Raw genomic sequence first — 17,502 nt, 5'->3', positions numbered from 1 at the left:
GAGAGAGATCCTATTTAATGAGAAGCATTTCTCCTGAACTATACTCTACATGGTAGGTCAATGCTGATCATGAGCTTCATGCTTGGCGAAGCAGGCATTTCATGCCTGGAGATGCCTGGAGAGGCCATGAATCTCAACACTCTTTAAACATAGTATACCCCACACGTGACCCGCTTCCCCACGGCTTTCCTCCCCGGCCTCCCCCGCATTTCGACCTGTAATGATGCAGACTCACCTCTCACCCCCCCTGGCAGTCTCGGAAAGCCGCGGCGGAAACCTGTGGGTGTGGCATGGCATATCCTGGAACTTTTAAATACCCCTCCAACCCCGTTCAGCCTTCCCGAAGCTAACATTCCACACATGCTTGTTCCTTGGACTCGGCATTGTTGGCGCGAACATCATTTCCTACGCCTACTAAAAGTCACCACTTACCTCTCTTCGTCACATTCTAGAGGGCACAGGTAATACACCAAATACACCAAGCAATGAGTCTCCGAACAGCTCTGTCACTCCCACGGCGGGCCACTCTCTCTCATGCATCCGCAGTGGATCTCCGATGCTGGCCGTCCAGCTCGGCCCGAGCTTTCTCAACGACGGTCCACCGTGACGCAACGTGGGGCTTCGTCGGTCTAGGACAAATGGGTATGTGTTGATATCTACAGGAATTGCGAAACCTCGGATTGTGGGTGTTTGCATCGGACTTGTGCATTAACTGCGCTGCAGGATACCACATGGCCAAGAACCTGCGTGCCAAGATCCCGGCTTCCGATACTCTGATTGTGCGCGATATCAACGAAGACGCTATGAAACGCTTTGTTGCGGAGGCTCAAGAGGCTGCGCGCAGTACCGGCGCTGGCGCCGGTGAGGGTCTCGTTGAGATTGCTGAGAATGCGCGCGAGGTCGCTGAGAAATCGGTATGGCTTGTTCCTTATGCTAGCAACTGCGGATCTGGCCCGCTTTCATGCAGCAACTATCCCCCATATTTATACATGCATTGCCCAGTCTGCTAACTCTGTCTTCTGGTCATGTAGGAAGTGATGGTCACAAGCTTGCCCGAGTCTCAGCATGTCATTGAAGTGTTTCACTCTATTCTTAAACACGGCGAGCTTCCACCGCTCACACAAGAGCGTCTGTTCATCGACACATCCACCATTGACCCTGTCACGTCTAAGGACATTGCAAGCGCAATCCACACCACCCAAGCGGGCCGTTTCGTTGATGCCCCCGTATCGGGGGGTGTTGTTGGCGCTCGCGCAGGAACGCTGTCATTCATGTTCGGCGCCTCCTCCCAAACAGGACAGCTTCTTGAGCGCGTGCGCGGCGTGCTGTCCCTCATGGGCAAGAAAGCGTGGCATCTTGGTGACCCTGGTGCCGGTGTCTCTGGCAAACTAGCCAATAACTACATTCTGGCTTTAAACAACATCGCCACTGCTGAAGCTATGAACCTTGGTGTCCGATGGGGTCTGGAGCCCAAGGCTTTAGCTGAGATGATCAACTCTTCTACGGGCCGCTGCTGGCCTTCCGAGGTTAACAACCCAGTTCCTGGTGTTGTCGAGACGGCTCCTGCTTCCCGTGGTTATGAGGGTGGCTTTGGGGTCAGTCTAATGCACAAGGATCTACGGTTGGCCATCACAGCTGCGAAAGAGTCTGGTACTCCTCTTGTTTTGGGCGACAAGGCTCGTGAGGTATATAAAGCTGTTGAGGATGCGCACCGGGGTAAAGACTTCTCGGTGGTTTATAAGTGGCTGCAGGAGAAATCCGAATGAATTTCTCTATCTTGTGTATGCATTCATCCCCTTTGCCTGGTCATTCTGATTCCCCTTGTTACAATGCATCTTCGGCTGTCCTGTGTTATAGATGTGGCCTTTGATAGAAGCATTCTGTTCAATGACATTATTTCATGGTTTTCTACGATTTTCTTCCTTGATCCAGTCTCTGTCCAATGCCACAGACTGGAGGTTCATTTTCTCTTACACAATGGCGGTGATTTGGAACATCACCTCTGCCCCCGTAATTTCTTCCCCATCGCTCCTTCTTCTTCCTCCACCGCAATGGTTCCTGCACCTTGCCCTGTCCTGTATATCTCGTGACTGGCTTTGGCCTCGTCTTATTTATTTGCTCCTTCTCACCTCTCTTTCCATCCTATCCCCATCATCATATTCATTGTCCCTCCACTGGCTCTGTGCAGTTCATCTGTCCCATCATCAGCTTAACGTTTTCTAGACGTTCATTGTCTTTCAACTCTTCCCAACGCCCTGGATCATTGAGCCAGAGCGTCCTATCATCAGAGCACACCTTTCTGCCTGTGTCAGTCAACAAACAGGCCTAGTCCTGCACCGAAGGTAAGCTACTCCCCTTCCCACTCCCAGTCCCACTCCCCGTCTTTCCCAGGTTTCTGTCTGCGGTTGGTCTTGTTTTGTTGTTCTTTCCATCCAACGCTGGCTAACTTTGGACCGACACGGCTGGACAGGGCCAGACCTCATTTGTGTCAGGGCTTATATAGATTCGTGCAGGGAATCCAGGTGAGATTCCTTGTCACTGAGTCTATAGCCTCCAGACCTTTTGATCCATTGGAAAACTATAGAACCCCTGCGATGCCTCTTCATGTGCTCCCATGATCACAAGACCTGAAGAGTCCGCTAACATGGTCAATCTCTGTCAGCACAGACATGATGCCGTCCCAAGGCTCTCAACACACCAATTCAACTGGCTCTGCCCAGACAACCAGCAGTCAATCGGCTCCATACCACCAAAATGAGCCTCGTACTCCCTATGGTCCGAGATACCAACACCCTGGCAACTCTTCCCGGGAGAGCAGCGTTTCATCGCTTGCCCACAGGTTCGGAAGCATGAACCTGCAGAACTCTCGTCCGAAGTATGGTGGCCAAAATAGTGCTGCGCCCGTGCAGGTCAATACAAACATGGACTGGTCGAATGCTGGCCGTGCTTACAACAGCCCATTTATCCTTGTTCCCAACTCTACCATGTTCAATGGCGTTCCAGCCGTCTCTTCCTTTGTTCCCAATGGCGTCGCTGGTCAAGCAGATCAGGTGGGCCAATTCCCTTACACTGCTGGCATGTATCCAAACATGGGACCTGTGGTTCCTGGTGGGTACTCGTGGCCCTACATGATGAACTACGACATGCAGGACGCCAACAAGCAAGCTACATGGACTGATGGTCAGAAGGGAGCTCAAACGGAGAACACCGGTCAAATCCAGTACTTCCCTTCGAACTACGTTCCCACCATGGACCCTTCCATGTCTGGATACTCCTATGGAAACATGATGCCACAGATGGGATCAATTGCACTTCCCCTTCAGATGATGAAGACACCCAACGGGTACGTTATCCAAGACCTGGAGGCCCTGACCCAGCAAGATCCCCCAATTCCTCGCGCAGTGCCTGCTATGTGGACCAACCCATCTGAGTTGACACTTGCCAAATGCCTGGAGAACCGCGAGGGCATTACCAATGTCTACATCCGTGGGTTCCTGCCCGAGACCTCGGATGAGATGCTGCATGCCTATGCAGCTCGGTTTGGAAAAATTGAACGTTGCAAGGCCATTGTTGACCTGGACACCAGTTTCTGCAAAGGGTATGGCGCCCAGAAGATCCCCGTTATGAATCATGCTGACTTGACCTAGATTTGGGTTCGTTCAATACTACAGTTTCGAGTCCTGCGAGAACTGCATTCGCGGTTTCTTCTATCTTGGCTACCAAGCTAGCTTTGCCCAGAAGTCTCGCAACTCTCGTCTCAAAGACCTGGAGGATCGGTCTTCTACCAACATCTACTGCACGAACATCCCGATTGACTGGACCGAAGCTGTAAGTGAAGGAATCTTTGCAGCCAGCCTGTGTGGATATTAACCTTGACCAGGACTTGCGACGTCATTTCGAGCCATGGCGCGTTGTCTCCGAGAAGATCAGTCGCGATGAGAAGACTGGTGTGAGCAAGGAAGTGGGCTTTGCACGGTAACGAAACATTCTTTGGTTTGCATGCTTCTCCATACTAATCTCTTGGCTATAGTTTCGAGAACCGCGATGTTGCCGAGAAGGTGCTGATGGAGTTCCACAACGTCACAAAGGATCATGGTGTCAAGCTGCTATTGCGCTTCGCCGATACCAAGGCTCAGAAGATTCTGAAGCAACAGAGCAACGAGCGTCGAGCTTACCGCGCCGGCGAGTATAACTACTCCGTTGAGGTGGTTCAAGGCTCTACTCCATCCCCTTCGATGCAACGTGGCCCTCTTCTTACCCCTAACTCTCAAGTGAGCTACACTTCTCCAGCTGGAGTGGACTCCAACTGGACACCAGCCACTTCGATTTCTCCTTGGTATGTCTCCCGATCCCCAACATGATGCTGCATCAGAATATACTGACCAAGATTACAGCCACCCGCTCATGAAGAATCCATCCAGCTCCCTGTCCACTCGGAGCCTCAATGCCCTTGACAACACGCCCGCATACCGCGGCCGCGGCTTCTCCAAGGGCCGTCACTCAATAGCTGATCTCTCCGGGGGTTCCTCCAAGACTGTTATGCCTGAATCCCCAGAAATAGAGCCTTTGATCTACATGTCGACCCCCCCTCGCAAGGAGAACGTCAGGGCAGAATCCATGTCGCCCATGCCTTCTCGCATGGAGGTTTGTGTTTCTCCAGCCCGCTCATGCACTTAGCTGCATGTATTCAGCGCTCTTGCATATTTATTTGTCTGGGTTGCTTTATGGAATCTTAACAGCCGGTAAGATTGCCCAGTGTTCCTCTCGAATGCTCTTCAATATTCAACATTCGTGGCATGTTTTACCATTCGCAGAATGTACGACGATGTATCTCTCAGCCTGACGTCTTTTCTTTCTACTGTTTTCGTTTCATGATATGGATGGGTCTCGGTTTCTGTTTCTTACTTTTCACATTATTCTTACGGGTTCGACTGTATGCTTTATGGTGCTTGATGGAAGGATGTTGGGCTCGCGTTTTCGTTTCTTTTTCTTCTTCTGATTTTTCTATGTTTTCAGCTGTATGTACCAGGATGCATGTTTCGAGGCGTCGTTTCAATAAGGTTCAGACCAGAGGGGTTGCGCAGTCTAATATGATAGGATTCATGACCTAACATCACTGTCCTTGACTAAATTCCAAGGTGCGCGAGCACAACTGTAGAGTGCAATCTATGAGATCAAAGAGGGGAACCTTCTATACACAGGACGCACCAGCCCCAAATCAGGCTCAGAGTAAGACTCAATTCCTGCCAAGCCTCTCCTCCATATCCTCAGTAAGTTGATACGCAGGAAGATAATCCTTCTCCTGTCCATCAGCACCCTTCCTCAATCTCGGATTGGGATGCGTATCAGACGTCCCACCTAGACTAGTATATCCCTCATCATAAAGCGAACAATACCGCAAATCAAGATGCCGAATAAATGCCCAGATCTCCGCATAATGCCAATCAATCACGGGATGCACCCGCACAAAATCAGGCCATCCTCCATCCGTCCGATCAAAATGCGTCAACTGCGCCCCATGCGGATCCGTCCGTCTCGTCCCAACAAAAATCGCCTTAATCCCAGGGTTCCGCGACAAGTAATCCTCAAAACTAGACCGCAGCGTCGTCGTCGGCGGCGCAGTCGTATATTTCATTATGGAGAGGTGATACGCTTTAGCAGAAGTAACGACAAAATCTTCAACCGCATCGAACGGGTCAGGCGGGAGCGCGTAGATACACGGGATGGAAGTTGCAGCGGCGATCTGGGCCTCGGCTTCTGCGAGCGCCTGTGCTGAGAGGGATGATGGTTCGGTTTCCTCGGAGGAAGAAGTGCTATTGATGTTGGTGTTATTGGCGGATGGGTGCAGACCAGCCAGGAATATGATTAGAAGGACCAGGCAGTCCTTGCCGCCGTTGTAGGAGACCGACAGTTCCGAGAGTTTGTAGCGCTTTAGGGCTGTGGCGACGACGTCTAGGGAGATGCGGGTTTGGCGCTGGACTGAGGCTAGGAGGGAGTCTTTCGGGTGGGATTCGGCTAGAAAGGCTTGCACGCGGGCGTGGATGCGGGCGACGACTGTTGGGAGGGGTGGAAGGTTGTTGTCGTCATTTGAGCTGTGGGAGGAGTTTGGTTCGCCGCAATGTGTTGTTCCATTCTCGGTTTGTGTTGATATTTTGCTGGATGGCTTCAATTGATCGGTTCCTGCTGTGCTTGTGCTTGTGCTCGGGACTGGTGGGAATGGCGCGAGGTGGTCTTCTGGCCGTTGTGGCCGTGTGGTTGCGGCTCGCACTGGAACGGGTTCGGCCATGTTCAGGGACGATAGGCGAGAGGGTCGAGGGTGGGATTTTCGACAATGGCTTAGTTCTGGAAATTCCACATCTGCATGTTATGTTTGCGGAGACAGGGTTTGGATATATACAAGATGTATGAAAGAGTGAGGTTCGGGACCCCACGTCCCCGCAGCTTATCTGTGGAACTCGGTAGATTCTCGTGGACATGTGTCTCGGCTACTTATATACTACGAGGTCAACTTGGAGATACTGAACATGTTTGGAATGCTTGAAATGCTCGATATGCTTAAATTGCAATTGCCGTGTTACTCGTGTGGTGTACATCCAGAAACGCCAGTACCGCTCTGCGAAAAAAAAAGAGACAGAACAACGTAGAGAAAACAATCATCCTAATACCTTCATCTTCTTCTTTTTCTTCTTCTCATCGCCGCCCTTGCGTCCCTTCTGCCAGTCGCGCCAGCTCCCAATGCGCTCGTCCCGAGTATCCTCCCACTTCTTTTCATGATCGCGCTTCCGCTTCCGCGCCTCGATCTCCTCATCCTCCTTGCGCTGCTCGCGACCTTCCTCCTGCATGCGCGCCTTGATCTGTCGTCTCCGTCGCGCTTCTTCCTCCAGTAGAACAGTCACAGTCTTCTGCCGCCATTCCTTTTTAAACTGGTCCGTCTGGAGCTCCGGCGAATCGACTGTCCACTTGTGCTCGCGAATCAGGAGTCGTCGCGCGTCGGCAATGCATTCGTCTAGGTAAGTGCGCTGCTTCTCGTCCAGTAGGGCAGTTTGCGCTTTCTTGAGTTTGTCGAAGGCATCGGGCGCAGCGGGGTTCTTGGTTTTATCAGGGTGGATGAGGAGGGACTTCTTGCGGTATTGGATTTTGATGTCCTTCTCCGGTACACCAGGCTGGATGTCTAGGACAGCGTAGCTGTGGTCGTTAGTCTCGGCCTTTGGGTACAAATTGGGGGGGTGTACTTACGCATCGAGAGTGAATGCTTTGCAGATGCGGTCGATCTCGGCATCCTGAGCTGTTAGTCGCAGTACACGTGCATTGTCAAGAGAACTTACCTTCGCAAAGTCGGAGGCCTCACGCTCCAGCGAGTCAAAGATATCCTGGTCCTCGTCCGCCATGGTGAATTGTTGAAGCGAATGAGTCGAAAAGCCAAGGCCAAGGTGATAACGATAGCGACATTTTGGCCGGCAGATCATCTCTGATTCACCGCCTTTGCGTCTATACTGTACATACCTTTTACCTGTTTCTTGTGTGGCTCTTTTATGCTGCAGTGTTTAAACAGCAGATCATATTAGTGGAATATATCTCTATAAGATCTATATATCAAATAAATAGCTCATAATGTTCCGTGGTCTGCTTTCCGCAAAATGTGTGTAACGATGTATATGATATGTCTAATATACATTCCTGACACCAGCATGTTATGCGACGTGGATGTATGCTCTTGTATGTAAGATAGTGTCTAGTCGGCCAGACGCACGGCTTCCTTGAGGCGCCGTATTTTTCCTTCGCCAGCGTGGCAATTTGTCTATGACTATTTAACAACTGATGTTGAAACCCGCCTTTTCCTAGTTTTATAATTGGTAAACTTGATACATTATCATCGATATCATCATCATAGTATAAGCAAGATGACTAGTGTGACTAGCAGAAAATATGTGTTCACATCCAGTTCGTTACACAAGAGAGCCGCATGCTAGTGCGAGTTCATCTATCATTAGACCTCTCTTTAAATGAAAATGTAGTAGTATGATAGCTATAGACCCACCATAATAGAAGAATAAAGAGTACTGCAACCATTTAGTTCGTCGGTAGCCCTAGATTGTTCCACAATCGGTGACATGAAAATGGTGGTGTGTTATGGCATAAAGTACTTCTATTCATCGCATAGTAGCTCTGTAAGAAGTTGGTGCATAAGGAGCCAATATAGGAGGCGTTGTAGTTAGCTAGGTACTATCTCGCTAAGTTGTTAGCCACAGAGATATCTAACTGCTCCTAATGTTCAAGTGTGCGATTGAGCCGAAAGCTGCGAGCAACGATACAGTTTAACATATTTTGTCCAATAAAAGGCTGCGTAAGCGTAAATTCCGTCTAAGCATCGCTTTCAACCGCGCAATTTGTCGCATCCTAGGCATTAATTAGTAGCGGAGCGGAAAGCCTCTAGAGCAGATTAGCAAAGTTTATCGCAGAGAGTTGTAAAGAATATACATTAGTGGATACTGCGTCACGTATGATAGGATTAGAACGGCCCATATCCTAACGGCGAAAAGCATCGTTATCACGAATATTGCAGTAGACATGGCTACAATCCCGTATTGAATCAAATCGGAGCCGGGAAGTCCTAAGCAGCGTAGGTCTGCACTATAGGTGCTTTGCTGTTACCTATTTCCACACACTAGGGACTCGCTTTTATGTTTAGGCTGTATGCAGTTGCGTCGCCTGTCCTCGTGCAGCAGAAACGTGAAAACAAAGTTGGACACTTCGCTATCAGGGCTATTTATGTGGGTGGTTGTTGATCTTCTGTGTGGCCTAGAATCTGTCTAAAGGAATCCGTTTAAAAAAAAAACATTCTTCTGACTTAGGAGAGGAGTAAAAAGGAAGCGACAACTTTCTTGGTCTGAGTGACCGGTCTCAAAGTATGATATGATGAAGATTGGCGCAAAAAAATAAACATTGGCTACACACTGGACAAGAGCAACTATTTAATACAGCTGGAGGGCATAAGAGTAAGATTTGCGAAATGGAAACAAATGCTGGGGGCTGGTATTCGATGAACTTCATTAATGGCATAGGAGAAAGAATGGATGGTGTGGTCCGAGGAAGTAGACAATCTGGTCAATCAATGCTATGCGAACACTTATCTTTTGCCGCCAATTGGAACTACTTGGTCGTGCTTAAGATATTGCTAAGGGTTCTGGGGTGTAGAAAGAGCAATAAAATCAATAAACGCCTGTTTGCTTCATAGTGGGGTAGAGCGAACTGTTCATTTTGTCGAATCCACTTCACTCTCTCATCATTCCTTAATTGCATGTTTAACTTATTCTTCAAGTCTGTGCACGCATCAATTTGCTCCCTCCCCCTAGGGCTATAAATTTGAACGGCACCGGCCGTGGACTTGGAAGCCTAGGTTAATCAGAATTCAATGCCTTCAATGACTTATAACTTATATGTACATTCTCAGTGACAGTCGTTTCATTTTGAAGATAGCAAAAACATAAGCTACCCACCTCGACTTCAATATCATTACGCACTGAACAGATCCTTGTTCGTAGCCACCCACTTCTCAAAACTAGTAGAAGGTGCTCCAGTGTAAAGCTGCACATTCTGAACACCCTCTTCATAATAAGCACGCGGGACATTCGCATTCTCATCAGTTCCGAATCTCCGAATCATATACTCCGCTAGCGGCTTAGGCAGACCATGGCTAAGGTGCTGCTCCAAAGCCTCTTCAGCGTTAATAGGAGTAATCTTAACATTCTTGCCCAGAACCTTCGCAATAGTGTGAATGGCATCTGACATCGAGATGATCTGAGGACCGTAGACATAGACCTTTCGTTGTCCATTCTTTGGTCCCTGGGCAAGGATAGTTCCGCTGACACGACCCATGTCAATAGGTGTGACGCAATCGAGCTTGAAGTTCGGTGTATAAAGCTTGACCTCCCCAGCTGCAATGTCACTCTTGTTACGCAGCATGTTTGTGGCGAAGCCGCCAGGACGCACGGCGACGTAGTTCTCAGGCCCGAATATTTCGTCAAGGTTGATTTCCACCTGTGCGTGGATGTAAGGAATGATGTCACTTGGTTCAACGTCTTTGGCCTCGCCCGAGATGGTGTAGCTGCTCAGGAATACGACAAACTCGATGCCAGCGGATTTCAAAGCTTCAAGAGCGGACTTCATGTGGTCTGAAGAGCCGAAGGCGAGATAAATGAACGCGCGCTTGGCTCCGGATTTCTTGACGGCCGCAGCGACGGAATCGGCGTCTGTCAAATCGGCTTGAATCCTTTCGAAACCCCCAGCTTGCTCCTGCTCCGAGCCCAGACCCGGAATGGTCTTCTTCGGATCGCGCATGGCTAGGACAACCTTAGCTCCATGCTCTTGGGCAGTGCGGGCTGCGACGGAGCCGATGTTGCCGGTTGGCCCAAATACAATGACGGTCGACATATTGTAGAATTCAGAATTGAATGTCAATCTTCTTGATAAAATGAAAGATGTTATTTTACTTTGGACAGTGGCTGCTTTTATAAGTGGGAGATGAAATGATTGTCTCGTCCGTCTTACTTCGGGCTTTAGCTAACTCCGTGCGGCGGAGTCCACATTGCTCCGCTGGAAACGGGTAGCCCGTTAAGCATCCCCCAGGACTTTGTATCTAGCGATTCTCGACCCAGATATCCCCTTCATCCATTCTCTCCTCCACTTGCGCCTACCGAACCCGCACAAGCTGCACTTGGGTATAACCATATTCAATAATCAGCCCCCAGCATTTTCCATTGGAATATCCTAGTTCTCCGCTTTCCCGTCACTTATTGAGCAGGGTATAGTGCCCCAGTTCTCAGATTGGTCCGGGCAACCCGCCGTGCTCTCTATCTGGACTGTAAATCTTACGGTGGATCAAACTTTAGACCTGAGCCCCCCGTGTGTTCATCTGCTTGTGGAAACAAGCAAAGCGATCCTATTTGCCTAATGAATGACTCAGTCAATTGTTACTTTACGTATGAAAATATCCATAGCAACTGCCACGGGCCTAGAATGTCAGATCAATGACGCTTTCGACCCTCGAAAGCGACGGCTGCTCCTCTTTTGCCTTGTCCCCGCCAAAGCCAGCCCAAACCTTCTTGGCCACAGGAGGGCAAGGCTCTACACTCAGGTGCAGACTGTGCAGTTCGTTTGGGCTCAATGAGCCTTGTTCTTCATAGGTTCGACGCCCTTTGCTAAAGATCAGATGTAGAAATGATACACAGCAGTACTAGCTGGTGGGGGGTGTCTGAAGGAGATCAGTATTAGTATATGCTCACTCCTGTAGTCAGATAATGCACTCCTACAAGTGTATTTTGAACATACCTCATTCTCTAGCTCATTTTCTAGTCCATTTTCTGGCTCATTGTCTAACGGATAATCTCGTATATCCTCTAGGGATCTGCCAAAATGCATGGGAGAGAGTGGAGTGGAGATTCGACGCCCATTCTACGGGGCCGGCCTTGAAGGTTTGGGACTCCACCGGGTGGACCTTATCAGCTGCTGAGTCAGCTCAGAAAAAAAAAAGCTATTGTCACCGCCCGCGACATTTTCAAGACTCACCACAACAGCATCATGGCGCCACGGACAGTGAAAGGCAAGAAGCCTCAAGTCTCGGGGAGGACCCTGAAGCGCAAGCGTGGGGAAGACGAGATCTCATCCCTCGTCAAGCGAGTCGAAGAGCTCGACCTCAAAGCCGCCATCAAATCCTTCTCCGATCTTCCACTCTCCGAACCAACAGCCGCTGGACTGTCAGCCTCTCATTTCAAAACCCTCACAGACATCCAGTCCCGTGCCATCAGCCATGCGCTCAAGGGGCGCGATATCCTCGGTGCCGCTAAGACCGGTAGCGGAAAGACCCTCGCCTTCCTCGTCCCCATCCTCGAGAACCTCTATCGCAGGCAATGGACCGAATTGGACGGCCTCGGTGCCCTTATTTTGTCGCCGACCCGCGAGTTGGCAATTCAGATCTTCGAAGTGTTGCGCAAAGTCGGACGTAATCACGCTTTCTCGGCCGGTCTGATCATTGGTGGAAAGAGTCTGCGCGAGGAACAGGACCGATTGGGACGCATGAATATTTTGGTTTGCACGCCCGGTCGGATGCTGCAACATTTGGATCAGACTGCCATGTTTGAGACGAATAACCTGCAGATGCTGGTGCTGGACGAAGCCGATCGTATCATGGACATGGGTTTCCAGAAGACCGTGGATGCGATTATCGACCATCTCCCGACCAAGCGCCAGACCATGTTGTTCAGTGCTACACAGACCAAGAAGGTTGGTGATTTGGCCCGTCTGAGTTTGCAGGAGCCCGAGTACGTCTCGGTTCACGAATCTGCTGCCGCTGCCACTCCGTCGACTCTCCAGCAACACTACACCATTACTCCTCTGCCACAGAAACTGGATACCCTCTGGAGTTTCATTCGCAGCAACCTCAAATCCAAAACCGTGGTGTTTTTGTCCTCTGGAAAGCAAGTTCGTTACGTCTACGAGGCCTTGCGACACCTGCAGCCTGGTATTTCTCTGATGCACTTGCACGGGCGACAGAAGCAAGGCGGTCGATTGGATATTACTACCAAGTTTTCCCAGGCTCAGCACGCAGTCCTCTTCGCTACTGATGTTGCTGCGCGTGGTTTGGATTTCCCCGCAGTTGACTGGGTCATCCAAATGGACTGCCCCGAAGATGCCGATACCTACATTCATCGTGTCGGACGGACAGCCCGGTACGAGCGTATCGGCCGTGCTGTATTGTTCCTGGATCCCAGTGAAGAGAAGGGCTTCCTCAAGCAGCTTGAGCACAAGAAGGTGCCGATCGAGAAGATCAACACCAAGGCAAACAAGCAGCAGAGTGTCAAGAACCAGCTGCAAAACATGTGTTTCAAGGACCCAGAGCTGAAGTATCTGGGTCAGAAGGCTTTCATCTCCTACGTCAAGTCGATCTACGTGCAAAAGGACAAGGAGACCTTCAAGATCAAAGAGCTCCCCTTGGAAGAATACGCAGGTAGCTTGGGTCTTCCTGGTGCTCCCCGTATCAAATTCATCAAGGGTGACGATGCGAAGGAGCGCAAGAACGAATCTTGGAAAATGGCACACATGTCCGACGACTCAGACGCCGAAGGAAAGAAGGATCAGAAGGAAGAGGTACGCACACGCTACGACCGTATGTTCGAGCGACGAAACCAGGGCGTCCTGGCGGACCACTACTCTAAACTTATCAACGACGACGGTACCATGGTGGCCACTGGCGCGCCCAAGGACGAGGCTGCCGACGAAGAGGCCGACGAGGATGCCGATTTCCTCTCCGTCAAGCGCCGCTTTGCTGCAGGCGACGAAAACCTCGGTCAAGGTGCTTCCTCCGACACCGACGAGTCCGAGACCGAGGAGATCCCCAAGGGCGCCAAGGTGGTGCATCTGGACGGCCAGGACCCACTGGTCATCGACTCCAAGCGCCGCGAGAAGCTACTCAAATCCAAGAAGAAAATGCTCAAGTTCAAGGGCAAGGGTACGAAGCTGGTCTACGACGACGAGGGCAACGCCCACGAGGTCTACGAGATGGAAGACGAGGAACAGTTCAAGGCTCGCGGCGACGCCAAGACCCAGCGCGAGAAGTTCCTCGCTGGCGAGACGGAGCGTACCCGCCAAGCCGATATCGAGGACAAGGAAGTCATGCGCGAGAAGCGTCGCGAGAAGAAGGAGAAGCGCAAGGCCCGGGAGCGTGCCGAAGCCGAAGCCGAGGCTGCGTCGGACGACGAGGAAGGCGGTGTCAGCCTCTCGCATCTCCCTCACGTTCCCTTCGAGATTCCCGGCGACTCAGATTCTGGCTCTGCTTCCGAGGACGAGAAGCCCCGTCCCAGCAAGAAGCAGCGTGTCTCTTTTGCCGAGCCGGACAGCGACAGCGACAAGCCGGCCAAGAAGAGCAAGAAGAGTCAGGAACCCAAGTCCATCGAGACTTTGGGAGATCTGGAGGCTTTGGCCAGTGGTCTTTTGGGTTGAGTGCATTATTTCAAGGTTTTCCGTGGCGTATAAAAATGTTATGGGTGTCAAAAGCATGTATGCATAAGTACATATGAATATGAAGCGAGTAATTTTCCTCTACAGGGCTCAGTGGAAGTATCTAGCTATGGGTATCGTCAAGAAGTAAAGATGAAGCTAAAGTATCAAAAGTATAGAATTTGCCGACGTTTGCCGGGGTAGGTGGAGACCGAGTTTTCATGACACACAAGTATGCAACCCCTGTCGTCCACTCATCACAGGCCTCAATCACGCCATCGCGAGAATTCAGTCTGGAGTGCAGGATCAGCATGTTCTTCCTCTCCCCATATCTCTGTTTCACTCGGATATCTGGGGAAACGGGTGGTTGATATCGTTTGAGCTGTCAAAAACGCCAAGTTTCAAAGTGGGCGCCACATGCCACGTGCGGATCACGAGACTTAGGGCTAAATCGATCTATACAAAAGTGAGTGAGATCGGATATCGACTGCCTTGCCCTTCTATTCAGCATCAAGTGCCTTTAAATGGATACTAACACAATGACAGACCATATATACACAAACACACCACATTCACGATGGCCGACATCGAGAAACAGCCTCACGGAGAACCCTCCAAGGCCCCCGGCTTAACAGCCGAAGATGTCCTCCCAAACCCAATGGTCAACGCCGACAAGCTCGCCCGCCGCCTGTCCGGACGACAGGTGCAGATGATCGCCATCGGCGGAACGATCGGCACAGGCCTGTTTCTCGGAACTGGCGAGTCCCTCGCCAAGGGCGGGCCTGCGTCGATGCTTCTTGCTTATGCCATCTGTGGTGGTATTGTCTTTGTCACCATGCTTTGTCTGGGTGAGATGGCTGCGTTTATGCCCGTGGCCGGATCGTTCTGTACTTATGCTGGGTGAGTACCTTTCGCTCTGATCAGATGGGGTTGGTTGCTGACTTGCTTTTACTTTTAGTCGCTTTGTTGATGATGCGCTTGGTTTTGCCTTGACTTGGAATTATTGGTTTAATGATGCTGTCTCTACGGCTTCTGATATCATTGCTTTGCAGCTGTTGTTGCAGTATTGGACTGATAATTTCCCTGGGTGGGCGATTAGTTTGATCTTTTTGGTAGTCGTCATAGCCTTGAATATTCTGTCCGTCAAGGTTTATGGTGAGGTGTGTTTTGTTGCTGTCGTTTACTTACCGTGCGTTGGATCTAACCGTTCTGTCTAGGTTGAATACTGGTTGAGTTTACTCAAAGTTATCACCATCATCATCTTCATCATCCTTGGCATCGCGGTAAACTGCGGTGGAAACACAGATCATCAATATATCGGTGGCAAAAATTGGCATATAGGAGATGCGCCTTTCGTTGACGGTATCGGTGGCTTTGCGTCAGTATTCGTGACAGCCTCGTTCGCCTACGGCGGAACCGAATCAATCGCCATCACAGCCGGAGAAACCAAAAGCCCAGCAAAGACCATGCCAAAGGTCGTCCGCAACGTCTTCTGGCGTATCGTTCTCTTCTACCTTCTTTCAATCCTAATCGTCGGCCTCAACGTCCCCTACACATACAAGGGCCTCTCCGAAGGCGATACAAAGACAAGCCCCTTCACAATCGTTTTTCAACAAGCCGGCTCCACAGTCGCAGGCAGCTTCATCAACGCCGTGATAATGACATCCGTAATTTCGGCCGCAAACCACGCCCTCTTCGCCGGATCCCGTCTCCTCTTCACCCTCGCCGTGGACGGCTACGCGCCCCGCTTCTTCGGCCACCTCAACCGCTTCCATGTCCCCTGGGTAGCAGTCCTCGCCACATCCGTCATCAGCGGTCTCTGCTTTGGAGCTAGCTATATCGGCGCCGGCAAGCTATGGTCCTGGCTGCAGAACATCGTCGGAGTCTCGAACCAGCTTTCCTGGATTTGTATCGGTCTCGCATCACTGCGGTTCCGGGCTGCTGTTCGTGCGCAGGGAATCGAGCACCTCCTCCCCTTTAAGAACTGGACCTATCCATATGGACCCATTTTCGCTGTTGGGTTGAATATTGTTCTAGTTCTAGTTCAGGGGTGGAAGTGTTTCAGTCCGCATTTCAAGGATGTGGATTTCGTCTCGTACTATATCGAGATTCCTATTATGATTGTTATGTTCCTTGCTTGGAAATTGGTTAAGAGGACGCACTTTGTGAGGAAGTCTGAGATGGATCTCCGTACTGATCGTTATGACCCTACCCAGGAGGAGGGTTATGATGAGCGGGAGGGTCAGATTACGGAGAAGAAAAAGGGTCTTTGGGCCAAGGCTCAGCGGTTTGGTCAGTGGGTGTTTTTCTAGGTCTTTTCTAAATAATTGGTTTGGTTCTATGATACTCCACTACATACATTGGTCATATGCACATACAATTAATTGCATAGCTTATTGCATGTTCATTCTGGATTCTAAGTTCACTAGCTGCGCGTATGCCGGTAGACAGCCTGCTGGGTCTAGAATCATGAGGGGATAATAAGATTCAGCCACTACTAATTTGGTGTCAAGGCCCTTGCGCACGAGGGTGCTGTTGAGTAGAACAGTGTTAACTTGCTAAAAGACTAAGTCGAGGGCTCCATCTCGAGAACTGAGTACATATATCACGATCTACAGGAATACCTAGATTAGTGTTGAAAATGGAAATCTAACCCACATCTTTATATTGTGTGTAGATCTGATATCATTACGGTACTCAGTAACCCCAAGCCAATAGATCCAGTCCCGAAAGCTGTCACGTGGAAGGGCAGAGGACTGCCCTCACGATCCATGCAACTATAATCATGGTTTACTTCGAGTAGCAGGATATGCTACGAGCAGTAAACTCTGTATCGAGCTGTTTGCCGGGGGCCATTATTTCGAGCTCCTGTCCTTTGTCGTCGCAAGCCGCATCCCTACGATGATAGTTAACAAAACATGCCTGTGAGTTGGTAGGGCATATAAAGCAATTTCAATAAAAAAACTTACGACACAACGCATCGCGGAGCTTGAAACTCAATAGCGAGAAATGGGCTGTAATTGTCAGATCTGAAATCTTTCTCTATTATTACACAGAATACTTACTCCTCGCCCACGTCTACACAGCCAGTGTCTATTCCAACGAAGAGTGCTATGTAACTGTGCGGTTTTTGGAATACCACCTAGACAGTTACTGTCTCAGTTCTCTTGGATGATACCCTAGGTTGGGCTGTGGCTTACTTGAGTGCCCTTAATTTCTGTCGTTGCTAGAGCAAGACCTAAGAGCACACTTGCGGCGGGAAAATAACAAGAGAGTTGCATGCTTGCGAAGAATGTGAAAAGGTGACTAGAGTGAAGAAATGCGCGTTAAGCAAGATTGTGCAGAGCGAAAGGGCATTTTATATGAATGGGGGGCATTGAAGGACTATCTTTTCCGATCTTCTTGCTTAGTTGTTTGTCCCCCTTTTGAGACTAAATATCTGGCACCTCCTAGATCATGGAATTCTCTCCCTTATACATACAATAAGCAGCGACCCCTTTATTTCATTTT

General features: G+C 50.1%; 7 protein-coding genes across 7 annotated transcripts; 4 read left to right on the top strand and 3 right to left on the bottom strand.

Moving 5' to 3' along the window:
- Nucleotides 1-485: 485 nt before the first annotated feature.
- Nucleotides 486-1,766, top strand: PENARI_c004G00601 (uncharacterized protein; the record flags this gene model as incomplete). The annotated part of the gene is made up of 3 exons (XM_022628891.1): nucleotides 486-642; nucleotides 724-914; nucleotides 1,032-1,766. The coding sequence occupies 3 exons, from the start codon at nucleotides 486-488 to the stop codon at nucleotides 1,764-1,766; spliced, it is 1,083 nt and encodes a 360-aa protein (XP_022490795.1).
- Nucleotides 1,767-1,977: 211 nt separating this feature from the next.
- PENARI_c004G07574 (uncharacterized protein) lies at nucleotides 1,978-4,677 on the top strand (the record flags this gene model as incomplete). Its single annotated transcript, XM_022629241.1, has 7 exons — nucleotides 1,978-2,010; nucleotides 2,224-2,342; nucleotides 2,663-3,598; nucleotides 3,648-3,828; nucleotides 3,881-3,975; nucleotides 4,031-4,336; nucleotides 4,395-4,677. The coding sequence occupies 7 exons, from the start codon at nucleotides 1,978-1,980 to the stop codon at nucleotides 4,675-4,677; spliced, it is 1,953 nt and encodes a 650-aa protein (XP_022491059.1).
- Nucleotides 4,678-5,236: 559 nt separating this feature from the next.
- Nucleotides 5,237-6,286, bottom strand: PENARI_c004G12117 (FAD synthase; the record flags this gene model as incomplete). Its single annotated transcript, XM_022629491.1, has 1 exon — nucleotides 5,237-6,286. One exon carries the CDS (start codon nucleotides 6,284-6,286, stop codon nucleotides 5,237-5,239), a length of 1,050 nt encoding a protein of 349 aa, XP_022490750.1.
- Nucleotides 6,287-6,653: 367 nt separating this feature from the next.
- Nucleotides 6,654-7,388, bottom strand: PENARI_c004G06750 (uncharacterized protein; the record flags this gene model as incomplete). Its single annotated transcript, XM_022629205.1, has 3 exons — nucleotides 6,654-7,185; nucleotides 7,237-7,280; nucleotides 7,326-7,388. The coding sequence occupies 3 exons, from the start codon at nucleotides 7,386-7,388 to the stop codon at nucleotides 6,654-6,656; spliced, it is 639 nt and encodes a 212-aa protein (XP_022490930.1).
- A 2,125-nt stretch (nucleotides 7,389-9,513) lies between these two features.
- Nucleotides 9,514-10,431, bottom strand: PENARI_c004G11946 (uncharacterized protein; the record flags this gene model as incomplete). Its single annotated transcript, XM_022629481.1, has 1 exon — nucleotides 9,514-10,431. One exon carries the CDS (start codon nucleotides 10,429-10,431, stop codon nucleotides 9,514-9,516), a length of 918 nt encoding a protein of 305 aa, XP_022491257.1.
- A 1,146-nt stretch (nucleotides 10,432-11,577) lies between these two features.
- dbp4 (RNA-dependent ATPase HCA4) lies at nucleotides 11,578-13,995 on the top strand (the record flags this gene model as incomplete). Its single annotated transcript, XM_022629348.1, has 1 exon — nucleotides 11,578-13,995. The coding sequence occupies one exon, from the start codon at nucleotides 11,578-11,580 to the stop codon at nucleotides 13,993-13,995; it is 2,418 nt and encodes an 805-aa protein (XP_022490846.1).
- Nucleotides 13,996-14,569: 574 nt separating this feature from the next.
- On the top strand, nucleotides 14,570-16,304 carry PENARI_c004G03777 (amino acid permease; the record flags this gene model as incomplete). Its single annotated transcript, XM_022629050.1, has 3 exons — nucleotides 14,570-14,892; nucleotides 14,951-15,152; nucleotides 15,210-16,304. The coding sequence occupies 3 exons, from the start codon at nucleotides 14,570-14,572 to the stop codon at nucleotides 16,302-16,304; spliced, it is 1,620 nt and encodes a 539-aa protein (XP_022490941.1).
- Between the last annotated feature and the right edge of the window lie 1,198 nt (nucleotides 16,305-17,502).

Source organism: Penicillium arizonense (assembly GCF_001773325.1).
Source record: "Penicillium arizonense strain CBS 141311 chromosome Unknown PENARI_contig004, whole genome shotgun sequence".
Taxonomy (NCBI): Eukaryota; Fungi; Ascomycota; class Eurotiomycetes; order Eurotiales; family Aspergillaceae; genus Penicillium; species Penicillium arizonense.
Note: the sequence above shows the minus strand (reverse complement) of the source record. Positions and strands in the feature narration are given on the sequence as shown.